This window comes from Heptranchias perlo, chromosome 4 (assembly GCF_035084215.1).
Source record: "Heptranchias perlo isolate sHepPer1 chromosome 4, sHepPer1.hap1, whole genome shotgun sequence".
In the NCBI taxonomy this organism is placed as follows: domain Eukaryota; kingdom Metazoa; phylum Chordata; class Chondrichthyes; order Hexanchiformes; family Hexanchidae; genus Heptranchias; species Heptranchias perlo.
The window spans coordinates 69,478,785-69,496,662 of NC_090328.1; the positions used below are offsets into that span (position 1 = coordinate 69,478,785).

General features: G+C 41.2%; 1 protein-coding gene across 2 annotated transcripts in view; it reads left to right on the forward strand.

Annotated features, from left to right (window-relative positions):
* Nucleotides 1-345: 345 nt before the first annotated feature.
* Nucleotides 346-17,878, forward strand: part of pcsk5b (proprotein convertase subtilisin/kexin type 5b) — a 348,074-nt gene continuing 330,541 nt past the window's right edge. For both annotated transcript variants that reach the window (XM_067983096.1, XM_067983097.1), the window contains exons 1-2: nt 346-908; nt 13,785-13,889. In XM_067983096.1, coding sequence (XP_067839197.1) covers nt 729-908; nt 13,785-13,889 — 285 coding nt within the window. In that variant the 5' untranslated portion in view covers nt 346-728. The remainder of the gene's footprint in view (nt 909-13,784; nt 13,890-17,878) is intronic.

A 17,878-nucleotide genomic window follows, 5' to 3' on the forward strand; every position in this document is an offset into this window, starting at 1 on the left:
CGGCTTAAGTGTGGCAGGGAGAGTGTTATTCCCCCCGGGATATATAGATGTTATACATTTGTAAAATTAACATAATGTGAATATTTTATGGCTGTGCGGAGTAACAGACCCGTCTCCCTCTCCTTGTGCAAGAAAGTCAGCAATCTCCTTTTCAGGAACTATGTTGATCTCGAGCCAAGGAAGGGGGAGTCTCAATAGTTTGGTTAAAAAAAAATCTTCCTCGATCCGTAGCGCACTAGGACCAGGGGGAAGTCCTTTTCAGTGAATTTCTCTGGCGGGTGGGGGGTTAAGTGAGTTACCGGTAGAGTTGGAGGAGGCGCTGTAGCCATTTTAAGGCAGAGATTATTTGAGTGAAGAACAGCGCACACTTACACATATATATTATACACAGGCGCGCACAGCGATAGAGCTACAGACAGAATAGTTGCACCAGTGGGGACCACAGCAGTTAACAAATCTCCTGCTCAGGTTTGCGGAGCACATCTAAACCACAGGCACTGACTGGCTCGCAACCTTTTCTCTCTTTCCACCTGGTTTATCATCAAAAAGCCCGACTAAATGCGAAAGAAAGGTTTATGAAGAGCGGATACGGTGCTTGTGGTGGAGTGGACGAGTTTGTTTAAAAGGGGAGAGACTTGAGAGGACACGCGCTTTATGTTCCCGGCTCCGAAATTAAGACGGGAAGTGAGTGAGGATCTGGACTAGGATTTTTATTTTATTTTACAAAGATGGGTCGAGCGGCGAAGTGGTGCTGGGATCTTGTCTTCCCTCTGGTGTTATTTCTAGGGGTGATGGTCTCCTTTTCCAGCACTCTGACGTACACGAACCACTGGGCTGTGAGGATAAACGGAGGGACCGAAGAAGCCAATACAATAGCAAGTAAATACGGATACAGAAACTTAGGACAGGTAAGGTGCATTCTGAGCAAATTTATTCCATATGGACAATTCACACACCCGACTTATCTCTCTGTGAAGGAACAGGTCGTATCGATCTGTGATTCTTTATCGCTCTGACAGATTGTATGTGATTTCCTCAAATAGGCAAAGGTGACCTGGTCTAACACTCGCACGGTCGCTTTAACTTGTGACTCTCCCGGTGGAATCAAGCACATTGTAATCAGGAATAATAATGAACTTAGTTTGCAATGAGTAGTTTTCTTGACTCAATTCTTTTAAATTAGCTACATTTTTATATTTTAAAGCTCTCATGATTTTGTCAAAGGGGTGGAAAAAGTAAAAGTTTTAACAATTTTTAAGATGTTTGTAGACTCTTTCTTGGGTAGTTTATTGTACTTGGAACCGACTAAACGTTTCCAGACCACACCTGGAGTTCAGGGTTAAGTGTGTCTGTCTGTGTGTGTGTGTGTGTGTGTGTGTGGGGGGGGGGGGGGTGTATAGGGAGATATATATTTTAACTAAAGCCTTTCAGGTGGACCAGCAAGTGTCGGCACAGGTGTGTCAGCCACTGGGAGCAGACGGTCAGTGGTGCACAGGATCGGGAGGCCGTCAAACCCCAGAGGGACAGCCGGGGCGCGCAGAGGGGAGAGGAAGGGAGGGGGGTAGGGTCCCGGTCCGGCTCGGACAGGGTGAGGTAGAGGAGGGATCGCGGCCCGGCTCGGACACTGGAGGGTGTCCCGGCCCGGCTCGGACAGGACAGGACGGGACAGGGGTGGGGTCCCGGGTCGGCCAGGCTGATTCCTTTTATTTTTGTTCTGCTGGCGGCTGGTCTTCAGTGCGCGGGGAGGGAGCAGGAGGTGTGGTTACTGGAAGGCTGACTGAGCAAAAAAAAAACAACGTTTGATGAAGTGCGATTTATCAGGTAGGGTACAGTCCTAGTTCATCAACGTGGAATCGGGGAAGCTTCCCGCTGTTTTGTAATGAGTGACTGGACTTTGAGATTGTCGAGGCCCCGCCGCCAGCCTGGTGAGAGATGGCACTTCATTAGCGGCAATTAAAGCGCCCGGCTTGAACAAGACACTTGGGGTTCGCCGCTTCCGCTTCACTCAGCCTCACCTTAAAGGTTGATCCTTTAATTGCATTTTAAAAAAATGCTCAAGGTATAAAACTGAATCTCTGCTCAGTTTTACACGTGCTGCAGGATGATCTAATGCAAATCCAATCTGTACATTAACCGAGCTTAGTGAAGAATCGGTCACATTGGTCTCCAAGTCCATTCGCTCAACGCTTTTCCTTTTCACACCTACATTGTTTACAACTGCAATATCCCCACCTTCCCATTTTTTTTAAAAAAAGCTTCTCCACCAAAAAAAAAGTTGCGTCTTCTGCACACGTCATTTAACATCCGAGTAGTATGTTCTTGCATCTATATTTCTTGTCAAATTGCATTTATATCGAACCTTTGCCATAGTGAAATGTCCCAAAGTGTTTCAGGTGAAAACAGACATGGAACATTAGAGTTGAGAGATAACTGAAGGCATGCTTGAAGTGTTAGGTTTTGAGGGTGGGGAGAGGGGTAGCAAGGTGAAGGGGTTTAAGGGGAGGGTTTGAGTTTTTGGGCCAAGGTGGCTGTAGGTTCTGTCACTGAAGGTGAAGTAGGGGGAGGGGATGCTGAGCCTTAGACAGAAGAGTGGAGGGCATGTGCTTAAGGAGATTGTAGAATAAGCAGGGGTGAGGCCATGGAGTGTTTTGAAACCCTTGCTCACAAATGTGGAGATGGAGAGCCAATGACGGTTGGTAAGGGCCGGGGTAATAGGGCAGTTTTCATTTATTAAGTGTGGAAATTAAGATATGGGAAAAACATTAAGGTAGGTAGGTGATGCTTTGTTTTAACTGAAAATGCACATTGCCACACTTTTAAATTTTTTTGGGGGGCTTCCCTAATGAAATAAATAAGCAAAAGAGGGAGTCATTTATTTAGAAGTGAGAGAGCAAGAGGGGTGGGTTGCTGCAGAAGGAGGAGGAAGAGGGGTGGGGTTGCACCGTAAAAGGTGGTTCTTGGCGGTATTGCTGCTGGTTGTCTTACTCGGGTGGGTAGGGGGAGGAGATGTCTTTTCCCTAGACAGCTGGAACTGCCTAGGCTCAGTCCTCCAGACTGTAAAATAGAAAATAACTTCACCCAGGCAGCTCCAGCTGTCTGGGGGGGGGGGGCAGACAATGGGGGAAACACACTGTCTTTCTGGATCTTCTTTCCTCCCCCTAACTTCAAACAGTCTCCAGTAAATTAAAAGACCAACCTCCTTCCTCCTCCCTCCTCCTCCCCCTTCTGTTGGGTGTTGATATGAACCACCACACCCTTAGGATGGATACTAAGGAGCTTTTTCCCTTCGTTGAGGGTACTATAACAAGGGGACATAGATTCAAGGTAAAAGGCGGGAGGTTTAGAGGGGATTTGAGAAAGAACTTTTTCACCCAGAGGGTGGTTGGAGTCTGGAACTCACTGCCTGAAAGGGTTGTGGAGGCAGGAACCCTCAACATTCAAGAAGCATTTGGATGAGCACTTGAAATGCCATAGCATACAAGGCTACGGACCAAATGCTGGAATATGGGATTAGAGTAGACAGGGCTGATGGCCGTCACGGACACGAAGGGCCGAAGGGCCTCTATCCGTGCTGTATAACTCTGACTCTATGACCCCTGCAGTTCATTGCCACACATTGCTTTCCTGTCTATATTTTGAAATAATTCAGTGGAATGTCATTCTGCTCACTGTCCACCTTCCAAGTTATGGGAGAGGGGAAAGACTTGGTTCAGCATGAAAGCAGCTCAACACTCACTTTATAAGGATTTTTGTTTTTTCTCTTGCCTGTCCCATTTTTCACTTTCCTCCTGTGAAGAAAGCAATTCCTTAAATTATAGTTTCACAGGTGGTGATGGCAGGTCCCCAGCAATTAGCCAAGGGCCATTCTTCATGTGTGTTCCTGGACAGTGAGTGTTGGTCAGCTGTTCAATTTTGGTGTCATCACATGTAAACTAAATTCTGGCCACAGTGCAGTTCCAGAAGAGGTTGCTAGATAGTGATTGGGGCCCCCTTGCAGTGTATATGTTAATTCACTTCTATTTCTTACCTCGTCCAAAGTCATTATGACTAATTGAAGCATAATTTTTGCCAAACCTGCTTGAATTCACTAACTGTCTTGGCTCACATGAGTTGTGAGAGGCACTAGAGGGTTGCTGTCACCTATTGTCATGTGCTGCAGGATGCATCATCCTCATCATTGTTTTAGAAAAGGAGAGGAGATAGCTGGAAATAAAGACTCAATCTCTGGACAGTAGGGCACAATGCTACACCATAAGATGTGTTTATTCACTGACCTGTAGGGTCGAGGGATCGAGTAAGAATTATTTTTGCCTACAAAATACACCACAAAAGCTGTTCTGTGTTGTCTCAGGCATCCTAGCATGTGCTTTTTTTTTTAGCTTGGTTACACTACTTTGGAAACTAAGATTGCTCTGAAATGCCATCTGTTGCTTAATATAACCAGTTTTTATTTAGTCTTTCGACTGTGCTGACACGCTGGTTCCACAGGTGGCAATCCTCCAGTAGTTAAGTGCCCATTTTTCATATGTGAGCCTAGATAGTCATTATTGTCAAGATATTTGAATATGTGGAGCATCCAAGCTGTGCCTGATCCTGTTTATACTTGATGTCCATAAGTGCACTTTTTAGCAAGGGCTGCACATGCATCCAGCTTAGGATATTCCTGGCTTGTATGGCTTAAAATGACATTTAGTGATGCTTTTACCCATTAAGTGTTTGGAGCTACAATTGGTTTAGCTTTATCACAAATGAACTAGGTCAGAATGACAGGGCCATGATGCTTTGGTTCATGTCCTGCTTGCAAAAGCATTTGGTTGCAATATAATTGTGAACTGAATTTGGTACTGGATTGTTTGATGTGTTTTCATGTTTTGTGATGCGTTTGTAATATTTGCTCAGCATAACTGCCCGGAACGGAAGACAATCACTTCGGTAGAATCAGTTATTCCAGATTCTGCTTTGCCGAAGCTAATATAACTGAAGCATCTCAAGTTTATTTTAGTGAGAGAAAGGAGAACTGATCCCTTGTTAAATTGACGGTGTTGAGTGTAATTTATAATCTATACTTTTAAGATTACATGGATATTGTTAATGAAACATTTTTATATAACGGGATAGGGGGGTGCTTGTAAAATATTTGTTCCCTGTTGAGATGTCCTTCATTGTTTATTTTATAAACACTTTGTCTGAGGGTTGAGTGTATATATAAAGTTTTTGAATGAACAGATGTTGAAATAAAGGAGTGGGTTATTCCTAGATGCATAATTTTTGGTATCATTGGTTTTAATTTTTAATGATCAGTAAACATCTGTCCACTGATATTAATCATTCAAGATACACCTTATCTGGTATTGTAAATTAATTATAGAAAAAATCTTCAAGTATTTTCTATGGTTCTGAGTACTTGGAATTCTGATCAGTGTTGAAAAAGTTCTTCATTCTTCTGGTTCTGTGTAGACGGCTTCCCCTCAATCTGATCCTAAAACTACTGTATTAAGGGAAACTACATTTCAGGTATAAAAATTAAAAAAAAAACTAGCTGGAAATTTGTATACCTGAACATGATTTATACATCACAGAAATAAACCTTTATTCTTGTTGAAAGTATGATCGTTGTTACATTCATTTCCATAAGATACCATAAGAGATAGGAGCAGGAGTCGACCATTCAGCCCCTCGAGCCTGCTCCATCATTTAATGAGATCATGGCTGGTCTGATTTTTACCTCACCTCCACTTTCCTGCCCTTTCCCCATATCCTTTGACTCCCTCGCTGATCAAAAATTTGTCTAACTCAGCCTTGAATGTATTCAATGACTCAGCCTCCACAGCTTTTTGGGATAAAGAATTCCAAAGATTCACGACCCTCTGGGAGAAGAAATTCCTCCTAATTTCCGTCTTAAACGGGCGACCCCTTATTCTGAGACTATGCCCCCTAGTTTTAGACTCCCCCATGAGGGGTAACATTCTCTTAGCATCTACCCTATCGAGTCCCCTCAGAATCTTGTATGTTTCAATAAGATCTCCTCTCATTCTTCTAAACTCCAATGAGTATAGACCCAACCTGTTCAATCCTTCCTCATAAGGCAAACCTTCCATACCCGGAATCAACCTAGCCTACCTTCTCTGAACTGCCTCTAGTTCTGGTGCCCTTAAATAAGGTCACCAGAACTGTACACAGTACTCCAAGTGTGGTCTCACCAGCAATGTGTACAGTTATAGCACGACTTCCCTGCTTTTATACTCCATCCCCCTAGAAATATAGGCCAATATTCCGTTTGCCTTCCGGATTACCTGCTGCATCTGTATGTTGACTTTTTGTGTTTCATGTACGAGGACACCCAGATCCCTCTGTACCGCAACATTTGTAGTATTTCTCCATTCAAATAATATTTTGCTTTTTTATTTTTCCTCCCAAAATGGATGACTTCACATTTTCCCACATTATATTCCACCTGCCAAATTTTTGCCCATTCGCTTAACCGGTCAGTATCCCTTTGCAGACACTTTATGTCCTCATCGCAACTTGCTTATCCACCTATCTTTGTATCATCAGCAAATTTGGCCACAAGACACTCTGCTCCTTCATCCAAGTCACTGATATATATTGTAAATAGTTGAGGCCCCAGCACTGATCCCTGCGGCACCCCACTAGTTACAGATTGCCATTTTGAAAATGACCCTTTTCTCCCAACTCTTTGTTTTCTGTTAGTTAGCCAATCCCCTATCCATGCCAGTATATTACCCCCAACACCATGAGCTCTTATCTTGTGCAGTAATCTTTTATGTGGCACCTTAAATCGGCTGTGTAAAATAATTTTCCCTCCTGTTGCCTCTGATTCTTTTGCCAATTACCTTTTAAATCTGTGTCCTCTGGTTACTGACCCTTCTGCCACTGGAAACAGTTTCTCCTTATTTACTCTACCAAAACCCTACATGATTTTGAACACCTCTATCAAATGTCCCCTTAACCTTCTGTTCTAAGGAGAACAACCCCAGTTTCTCTAGTCTCTCCATGTAACTGAAGTCTTCCATCCCTGGAACCATTCTAGAAAATCTCCTCTGCACCCTCTCCGAAGGCCTTGACATCCTTCCTAAAATATGATGCCCAGAATTGGCCACAATACTCCAGCTGGAGTCTAACCAGTGTTTTATAAAGGTTTATCATGACTTCCTTGCTTTTGTACTCCTTGGCTTTATAAATATAGAGACAGAGCCTGTATACCTTTTTAACAGCCTGTCCTGCCACCTTCAAAGACTTGTATACATACATCCCCTACTCTCTCCGTTTCTGCACCCTCTAAAATTGTACCATTTAGTTTATATTACCTCTCCTCATTCTTCCTACCAAAATGAATCACTTCACACTTCTCTGCGTTAAATTTCATCTGCCTTCTGTCTGCCCATTTCACCAGTCAGTCTCTGTCCTCCTGAAGTCTGTTACTATCCTCCACATTGTTTACTACATTTAAGTTTCATGTCATCTGCAAACTTTCAAATTATGCTGTGTATACCTAAGTCCAGATCTCATTCATTTTTTTTATAGTGTGTATATAATATTATAATATATTGCTCTCTGCCTTTTGAAAGTCCATACACACAATATCAACCACTCCACCCTCATCAACCCTCTGTTACTTCATCAAAGAACTCAATCAAGTTAGTCAAACATGATTTTCCTTTAACAAATCCGTGCAGGCTTTCATTTATTAACCCATTTTTTTCCCCCCAAGTGCCAGTTTACTTTGACCTGGATTCATACCTCTAAAAGTTTCCCCACCACTATTAGGCTGATTTGGCCTGTAGTTGCTGGGTTTTTCCCTTTCTTTGAACAGGGGTGTAACATTTGCAATCCTCCAGTCCTCTAGCACTTCTCCCATACCTAAGGAGGATTTAAAGATTGTGGCCGGAGTCTGCAATTTTTACCATTATTTCACTCAGCAACCGAGGATGCATCCCATCTGGACCAGGTGACTTTTCTACTTTGAGCGCTGCCAACCTTTTAAGTACCTCCTTTATGTATTTTTATCCTATCCAATTTCTCTACTGCCTCCTCCTTTACTGTGGTATTGGTCATATCCTCTTCTTTTGTGAAGACAGATGCAAAGTACACATTTAGTACCTCAGCCATGCCCTCTGCCTCCACAAGATCATCTCCTTTTGGTCCCTAATTGGCCCCACCCTTCCTTTTGATTACCCTTTTTACTATTTATATATGAATGCTAAATCTGTACTCTTCCCTTTATGCTTCACTTTAGTTTTTTTTAGGTTATGTGGCAATATAACACATTGCTGTTGGCAAGACAGTGAGAATGTTTGTTTTTTAAAAAAAAACTAAACTGTAGATAGATCCCTATTTCATTGCAATTATAGTGGTGATTTAAGATGTGCTAACTGTACATGCATGCACAAACTCCCATCTGCCATTTATTCCATGCTGCTTCTAGTATGACATCGATGGATGGATTTGGCTTAAACCAGAACTGCATTTTTCACTTTTGGTCTCGTAAGATGGTTCAGGTTTATTATGTGACTCACTGCCCAGAAGTACTCTAATTTTGATCGATATTAGAACACACTTTCCCATTAGGTCGTCCCTTTCAACATGTATTTTACAAAAAAAAAGTGGAACATTATGACCCAAAATATTAGAATAAAAGATAAATAATGTGGATTCTGGAAATCTGAAATAAAAACAAAATGCTGCAAATACTCAGCAGGTCAGGCAGCATCTGTGAAGAGAGAGACAGATCTGATGTAAGGTCAACAGATGCTGCCTGACCTGAGTGTTTCCAGCATTTTTTGTTCCTATTTATGACAAAAAATATTGTGGCCCTTCAATATCAAACAAATCCAAAATGTTACAGGTGCTAGACTTGTCCGTATTTGTCTTTTTTATATTCTGCTTACACACACCTGTTTTTATAAGTTGATGTTTTGTTGATATCTGCTGCTGGTTGCTACAAGTGCACTTAGTGTGCTTTATTAATAGGCTATTAAAGATATAGGGCAGAATTATCATTGCTTGAAACTGGGCTCCACATTGACTTCTTCAATAAATTATTGGACTTGTGAAAATTGGACACAGGAGCCTGAGTGGGCTCTTAGTATTAGAATGCTTGCTATTTTGTAAGCAGTGAAGCCAGTTGAGTTACCTTGTATGCTTACTCTTGTGTGGCAGTCGTATGTATTGATAGTCTGCCTTGTAGTTGCTATTTTCCTGATACCCCAGTTTTTCTTGGTAAGTTATTTAGAGGAAAAGTGAACAAATTGTGAGGTCTTTGGCTACCTGGACCAATAGGCACCTGTGGATTGACTGACTGAAGATGAGAAGGCTGATTCCTCCCTTCGCTCTTTCCTCTTCTCTTCCCCCCCCCCCCCCCCAATTTTTATTTGTTCTTGAGATGTGGGTGATGCTGGCAAGATTGGATTTATTGTTCATCCCTAATTGCCCTGAGAAGGTGGGAGTGAGCCGCCTTAATCAGTGGACCGTTTAAAGTGTTGGGAGGGAGATGTCATGGGGGATTGATCAGTCTTTAATTTCTGTATTGCAAAACTATTTAATGCTTCAAGCTACATATGAGTGTTGAAGCCTCTAACTCCCTTTTGTGAAATCACCCTGTTTATATTGTGGAATGGCGTTCACCAGCAAGAGCATGTTAGTTAAAATAGCCTCCTGTTTCTGTATCTGTTGCCCTTCTGCTGACTTAAGATTTATCTCTTTAATGTGTGTCTTTTTGCTTAGTTCTAAACAGTTGAACCAACATGTGACAGTGGTGGGTGGCATATTAATATACTACAAATTCAGCTGCAAGCCTGTTCCTGTGTATTTATATCATTTTCTTTTCAAAAGTTTATGCTCCATGAACACAGGCAGTGACAGCAAGTGTCAACTGTCAGTCACAGGAGCCTAATGCTATCCAGTCCATACATGTACACTTCAGTGGATGGCTGGCAGTTGGAAGTTAAAATGCCTCTGTTTTTCTCTTTTATTTTCCCCCCACCTCCCACCACCATTTGACTTAGTCCTACACCACATGGTGCATTTACTCACTGAGCTATTCAAGGTGGAAATCTTGTCAAATTTTCCCTTTTGTGTTTGGGCACAATGGTCTGGGCTGGGCATAGTGAAAATTTGGGTGGGGTAGATTGCACCTCTGTTACTGAGCCCTTGTTAATTTTAAATGAATAGAAAATCAGGCAGGTTTCCTTTTATGGCTGTGCGATTTCTCCATACCTGATTTTTCTTTACGTCCATGTATTAGAGAACTATCTGCCCCTCTTGTGTGTAAGTTCTTAGGTAATTCTACCCATTTATAAAACTAATGATTTGGATTGGTATCTTAATCATCTTTCAACCACAAGCTTATATCAACATTAGCACTGTCCATCTTGCATTACCTTGTTTTGACATAAATTGTTTATTCAGGATTTTAACTCTTATCTTTTAAACAAATATAGAGCCAGCTAAAAGATAGCAATGTTGTGATATTTTAACCGTAAGCCTGGAGAGCTACATTCACTGACCTTCCACCTTTTTAATAAACTGGCCATTCCTTCGTCTGCTCTTTTTTCCCCCCCCCCAAACAAATTTTGCAAGATACATTGTTTATTCATCCATTTCCTTTTATTAAGAATCTGCTTTCTCGCTGCATTTGATCCTCTTGTCCTTTTATGATTAGCTTCCCTTGATTCATGTTCCTGTAATTTTTTTGTGAAGTGAGTTACTTTTCACAGGCAAATTTATATAAACAAGTAGATGGGGTTTTCTTCTTTCCCAGAATTCAAATGTTTTGGCAATAGTTAATCTGCACGTTTCAGTTTATTTTGTCCTTATCTTTCTGATGGGGCCTCTTTGTAAACTAGACCTTGTGACTTAATGGGACCCACAGTGCCATGTTTAAAGCTGCTCTGTCCTGTAACTCAATCTGAAATGATTTGAGGCACCGACATGTTCCTTTTTAGGGTTTGTGGAGTCCTCAAATAGTCATCCAGACCAGGGAGGTGTGTTAGGTTGGCTGACTCTGACTGGGTGATGGTGAGGATATTTATAATTGGTGACCCTTGGCCAGAGAGGGAAAATGTTGGCCAGGGTTCCTGGTAATTGTTACCCAGTGACTCTAGTTTGCATGAGCATTGGCTGAGGGCAGGATTATGCCCGACTGATGTCACCCCCCACAGTTGAATGGCTTACCAACACTCGCTGTCTAGACTTGTACGTGAAAAATGATGACTTGGTACTGGAGGGCTGTCAGTGCCGTTAGAACTGTACACCATCTTTTGGGAGAAAGGATGGTAAAGAGAAAATCTGTGAATAACTTGTCACCTGTTTATGCAAACAAGATAGTTGGTGCTAAGCATACTAATGCATATACCTGGTTGTGAACTGCACCTTGGTATAACTGTAAAATCTCCCAACTGCTTTCCTTTCTGCATTGGTTCAAACGTGTGACATCCATTGTCAGACGTTGCTGTGTTCAGGGAAGTCTAATGCAGAAAAAAATTAAGTAATGAAGTGACTTGTGAATATTGTTTTAAGTCCCAATAAAGCTGTAGAGTGAAATCTCCACCTCCTGCACACCCCCCACACCCCCCCCCCCCCCCCCCCCAACGTGCATGAAAATGTTCAACCGTCAGCTGAAGTTGTCTTTCTTTGATCTATTGTAAACAATTTTACAACACCAAGTTATAGTCCAGCAATTTTATTTTAAATTCACAAGCTTTCGGAGATTTTCTCCTTCCTCAGGCAAATGTTTCAAGAGCTCCTTGATCTAAAGTGCATAACCTCACACTTTCCTACACTGAACTCTGTTTTGCCGACTCACTTAATCTGTCTGTCTTTGTAACAACCTCCTCTCATCTAAACAACTTATTGTACTTCCCAACTTAGTGTCATCTACAAACGTGGATAGACAATGCTCTATTCCTTCGTCAAAGTCATGAATATATATGGTGAAAAGTTGAGGCTCTGGTCCAGATCCCTGAGGAACACCACTTGTCACATCCTGCCAATCCGAGAACAAACCCTTTATCCCTACTCTCTATCTCCTACCTCTTAACCAATTACCAACCCATGTCACAAGGTTATCTCCAAATCTACGTGCTCTCATTTTTGCTAATCTCTTGTGCGGAATCTTATCAAATGCCTTCCTGAAGTCCATCTAGACAACATCCATAGAAAATCCCTTATTTACCATCCTAGTGACTGCCTCAAAAAAAAATTCAACTAGATTAGTCAGATGTGACCTGCACGTCACAAATTCATGCTGACTCTTTGATCAACTGATACTTGTCAATGTGCCCACTCTCTCTGTCTCTGATAGATTCCAATAACTTTCCCATGATTGATGTTAAATTAACAGGTCTATTACTTGGTTCCTCCCTCATTTCTTAAATAATGAAGTGACATCCACAGCATCTGGGAATCTGGATTAGATCCAGACAAAATGTCTATCCAGAATGGCGCTTCCCACGTACTTATCAGGTTGACACAATGGACGTTTAAGACATTCCAGTAAACGGTCTCACACAATATGTTGGAATGGCTTCATTTATGTGAACTCATCAATGGAGGTTGGCGACCAGGAGGATGGTAGCAGGATTAATTGGCAGCTTGACTGGGCAATCCCCAAGCACGGAGAGCTGGGGGAGCGACAGAGGTCAAACCTTTGGCTTCCTGTCCAGCTTTAAAAAAATCTAAAGAAATCCTGAGTAGAAAGGAGACACAGTGAGTGAGACCTCCTTGCTTAGGTTTAGTGCAACTAGCTTCAAAGAAATTGCTGGTCAGAAAAGTACATTTAAGGGATAGTGTGGCATGCTTTGTTTTCTATATTATGAGCAGCATTACAAAATAGATTAAAATTCACTAAATGCTAGTCTGTTCATATAGTATATAAAATTAATTAACCTGCAAAATTGCCTCATCTTGTTGGTGTTCATTGCACCTTCTGGAAAGTAGGGGGATATGCAAGAGATTGCAGTATCCAGCTCATACTTGTTATGACTTTTAAAAAAAAGTGACTAGATATTGGTCAGTAAGAGTGAACCTCTGACTGTAAGGGACATGGGGTCCACTACAGGAGAGACCAGTCATGCTGAACTTAAAAGAATATCTAGCGCAGAGATGAAATTTGTAATGGAAGGTGTGGGGACTTTAAGACATGTGCTTTTATCAATCTGATTGAAATACCCATAATATGATCGATCTACTAGCTGAATCTTGTAGGTTTAACATCTGAACAATCTTAACTTGCTGTCCATAAATTTAATGCTTTTCTCACAAGGTTTTAAAATTCTAATATGTTGTCTTTGTGTGGCATTTCTTGCTTGAGAACCAATGATTCTTGTTGACAAACCTTAGTGTGCAGTTCTTCTACAACTACTGCTAATAGTGTGAGTGATGGCAACTGACAGTCCCCTATAATATCACAAGCTGCACTTTTTTTGGTGCTTCTCTTGTGATTAATGTGTGTGTTGAGGCAGCAAGGAGCTCCTGTCATGAAAGTTTTGTCAATAGTATTTTAATGTTTGCAAGCAACTTCAGTCGACACTAGGACTTGAAAACTGCATAGTTTTCAAAACCAAACGAGCCCATGAAAAGGTAATGATGCATTTTGTATCATGTTGCTTTTTTACTATGAAAAATGATCCTGAGGGTCAGAATAACATTTGAGATCACCTAGATCAAATTAAACTGAATAATTTATCCAAGACAAACAAAAGGTTGAAAGTTGAGTGTTCTAGTGAAAAAGTAAGCATTAAATTATTTTCTTATTTCCTTTCCAGATTGGGTCCTTGAAAGACTACTACCACTTTTACCATAGTAGGACAATGAAACGATCAACAATTTCTAGTAGAGGAACGCATAGCTTCATCTCAATGGAACCAAAGGTGCGCAGATTCTGGTATCCTTTCTTCTTTCTCTTTCAATTCAATACAGATTGGCAAACCTTTAGTCACAGAGATGGGTTTTCATTATTAATTAGAAATTTCATACCAGGAAATGTTCTGTGATTAAGTGCTGAACTTGGAAGAGTTGATGCATGCTATCTGGTAACTGAATGGGAACAATGTTGAGAGGAATGGGTTAGAGTTGGAAAATGTTCAGTATATAGTGTAGAATAGTGAGATCACTGAGGGGAATGGAACATTAATTAACTGTAATTAATCAGGGTGACATTTGAATACTGCGGTGAGTTACAAACCTTCATAGGGTTCAATTCCTAATATCTGATTTAAGTAATGTGTTTTTTTTGAGAATGGATGGTATATAGAATGAAGGTCAAAAATAAGCACAGTGCAAAACTTGACCAAATCAGCACTGGAAAACTCGCCTAATGCCACAAATGCAGTGTCCTGTGTGTTTATTTAGCATCCCAGTAGCGGAATGTACAATTGGCAATCTGCTGTATGGAGGGTATCTCGCATGTGATGCTGGCTTTATTTCAGTAATGTGGAAGATTTCTAACCAGACACCAGTAAATTGTTGTGGCCTTTTGCACATGTGGCATTGGCGAGATTAAGTGAAGAGAGCAATCCTGAAATCTTAAGCATAACTCTAGAAAATTAATTCTAGAAATCTGTTCCAATTGTCAGGATTTACGTGTCCGGATAGCTTTTCGTCTTTCTGTGGTGTGAAATTAGCACTTAATCCCATAAAATAACTAGCGTGTAATTTATTACTCAGACATTCAAGTCTGATTTCATTAAAGTAGGGATTAAAGAACACGTCCTTCAATTGGTCTTGAGGCAGCTTAAATCATATTCAAAACAAATTGAGAAATGGGACTTTTCCACACAATTTGACTTTAAGCTGCAAAAGTTGAAGTTGAGCCTTGTGATTATGTTGTTACTTAAAGACCTTGCTATGTTCTGGTCTCTGGAGCCATGGTAGGACCTTGACTTGTGCTAATCAGTGAAATATTTGTACTACCCATGAGGCTGGGCTGTGCAGTGTGGTTGTCCTAGCATTCCATACCCACAATAGATAGGTTTAATCTAAAATTATTTGGGTTATGTAGAAAGTAGTTTTAAAAAAAACCTCTTAAACCATTTTTTTCATGCTGTAAAATTGGTGCCACTAATTTTACAGCATATAAAAATGATTTAAAATGAGAAGTGTATGGAACAGGCTCCCTAGAGAATTTGAGATTCATCCAACAATTTTACTCATTATATCACAGGACTACAATATTGTTGTAGTCCTAGGTGATGCCAAGTTTGGGTCTCTAATATCCAGACTTGACATCGCTAATCACTAATTCCTGATTATTTTGTCTCCTCTCTTACTCTTTTCAACCTTGATGGTGTACTGCATCATGTATCTTAGCTCTTCACCTAGTTTCTCCAATATTAAAAATAAATCTTGCATATCTGTACTCAGTCCATTTTGTAATCCAACTCCATTAGGGATTTTGTAAATCTTGACACTGCATTTGACTGGGCCTAATGTTGTTCAAAAGCTAAGGCACTATTAGAAGAGTGATAGTTGCAATAAAAACATCACTTTTTAAACTTAATTTAGACGTACAAAGCAATGTGGAAAAGAACATCTGTGTCGCTATATCATGAATTGATAGTGACTGCCATTTCCACATGGTTTCCTTTTATCATTAAACTTTTTTTTCTTGTATTAACTTCTTTACTTCTGCATATATTGAGCAATGCTATAGTCTTAAAGATTCTTCTATTCTGCATTATGGGAATAGGCCAGTGACATCAAAACTACCTTGCTGGTCTGAAAGGTGCACATCAGACTTAAGTTGAAAAAACATGGTTGCTTCCATCAACAAGCTACTTTGAATTTTTCTCGCCATTAGAGGTGTAGTCGGAAACCGCTTCTTTTGGCTCATGCTGCGTCATTTAAATTGTTGCCCTGTGTCCATCTCCTAACTCCTTGTTCGAGTCCCCTCAGTACTGGCGTCTCCCTTTCTTGCAGCACTGAAACGACCCTAACCAAAGTCATGAATAACGTCTTCTGTGACTGGTGCTTAATCCCTCCTTGACCCCTCCAGAGTGTTTGATAAGGTCAACTACACCATCTTCTTCCAATGTGTCTCCTCCATTGTTGAGCTCTGTGTCACTGCCCTTGCATGATTCCACTCCCATCTATCCAAGCATAGCCAGAACATCTCCATCAATGGTTTCTTTTACCACCCCACGCTGTCATCTCAGGCCCCCTAAGATCTAACCTTGCCCCCCCCCCCCCACCAGGATCTACCCTTGGCCCCCTTCTCAGCTAATGCTTTCCCTTGTGTCTGCAGATAATGCCACTGTCAGTTGGTTTCTGTTGTACACCAATGACACGCAGCTCTACCTCTTCACCTCTCTTGATGTCTTGATTGCTTCTGTAGTACCAACACCTAATCTTAGATGGATCTTGGCTTCCTGCAGCGCAGCATTTGGAAGACCAAAGCCATTGCCTTCAGCCACCTGCTGCAAACTTAGTTCCCTTGTCTCTGATTCTACCTTTCCTCCCTGGCTACTTTCTCTGGCTGCACCAGACTGTATTCTCTGGATCCTGTTGGACCCTGAGTTGAGCTTCAGATATGGTATCCCCTCTTCACAAAGGCCACTTGCTTTCACTTCTTCTACATTATTGTCCGCCACTGCATGATACGTACTTTTGTCACCTCTAGAATTGATTACGCCAATGCTCTCCTTTCTCTACCCTCCATAAAGTCTGACTTGTCACAAATTCTGCAGCAGTATCGCATCCCACACTAAGTCTCATTTGCCCATCACCCTAGTTCTCGCTGACATACTTCAGCTCTCTGTTGCCCAATAACTCAAGTTTAAAATCCTAGTCATCTTTAATCCCTCCACGGCATTGCCGCACTCTATCTTTGCAAGCTATTTCAGCCCTGTATCCACCCACAACTTGCCTTAGAGGAGCAATAAAGGTTCAGTATTGATTCCTGGGATGAGAGGGTTGACCCATGAGGAGAGATTGAGTAGAGTGTGCCTATACTCTCTGGAGTTTAGGAGAATGAGAAGTGATCTCATTGAAAGGCATAAAATTCTCAGAGGGCTTGACTGGGTAGATGCTGAGAGGCTGTTCCCCTGGCTGGAGAGTCTAGAACTAGGGGTTATAGTCTAAGAAAAGGGGCCAGCCATTTAAGACTGAGATGAGGAATTTCTTCACCCAGAGGGTTGTGAATCTTTGGAATTCTCTATCCCAGAAGGATGTGGATGCTCAGTCATTGAATATATTCAAATCAATAGATTTTTGGACACTAAGGGAATCTCGGGATATGGCGATAGAGCAGGGAAGTGGAGTTGAGATAGATCAGCCATGATCTTATTGAATGGGGGAGCAGGCTCTAAGGGCTGTATGGCCTACTCCAATTTTTTATGTTCTTATCCTTTAGCAACCTGAGTTTTGCAATAATTTTTTTTAACCTCCTAAAAACCCATCTCTTTTTGATAAAATGTTGTTATCCCTCCTAATCTCTCGTTTCCTGGTTTGGCATCAGCTTTTCATTTGCTGACCTGCGAAGTGCTTTGGGACCTTTTTTTATATTAAAGGTACTGTATAAATGCAAATTGCTATTAGCTTGTCAACTTCTGAGCTGCTGTTAGAGAGAATGTGGTAAAGCTGCTGCACTTTAGAAAAATGTACTCTTGAACTTACTTATTTGTGCTTTTAAATTCCTCTTTAACAGGCACAATAAAATGAGTGGCTGAGCAAATTTTCTTTTGAATAGAAATTATTAGGCTCTATAATGGTATCTAAATGCAATGAACAATTCAAACTAAATGGCTCTGACCTTTGAACAAAGTTGATTGATAATGGTAACTTGAATCACTCTGAAGCAGACTGGATCAAATTACACATTCCAGACAAAGTGTTAGGTGAGTATTGTCCTCTCGTTGGTGGC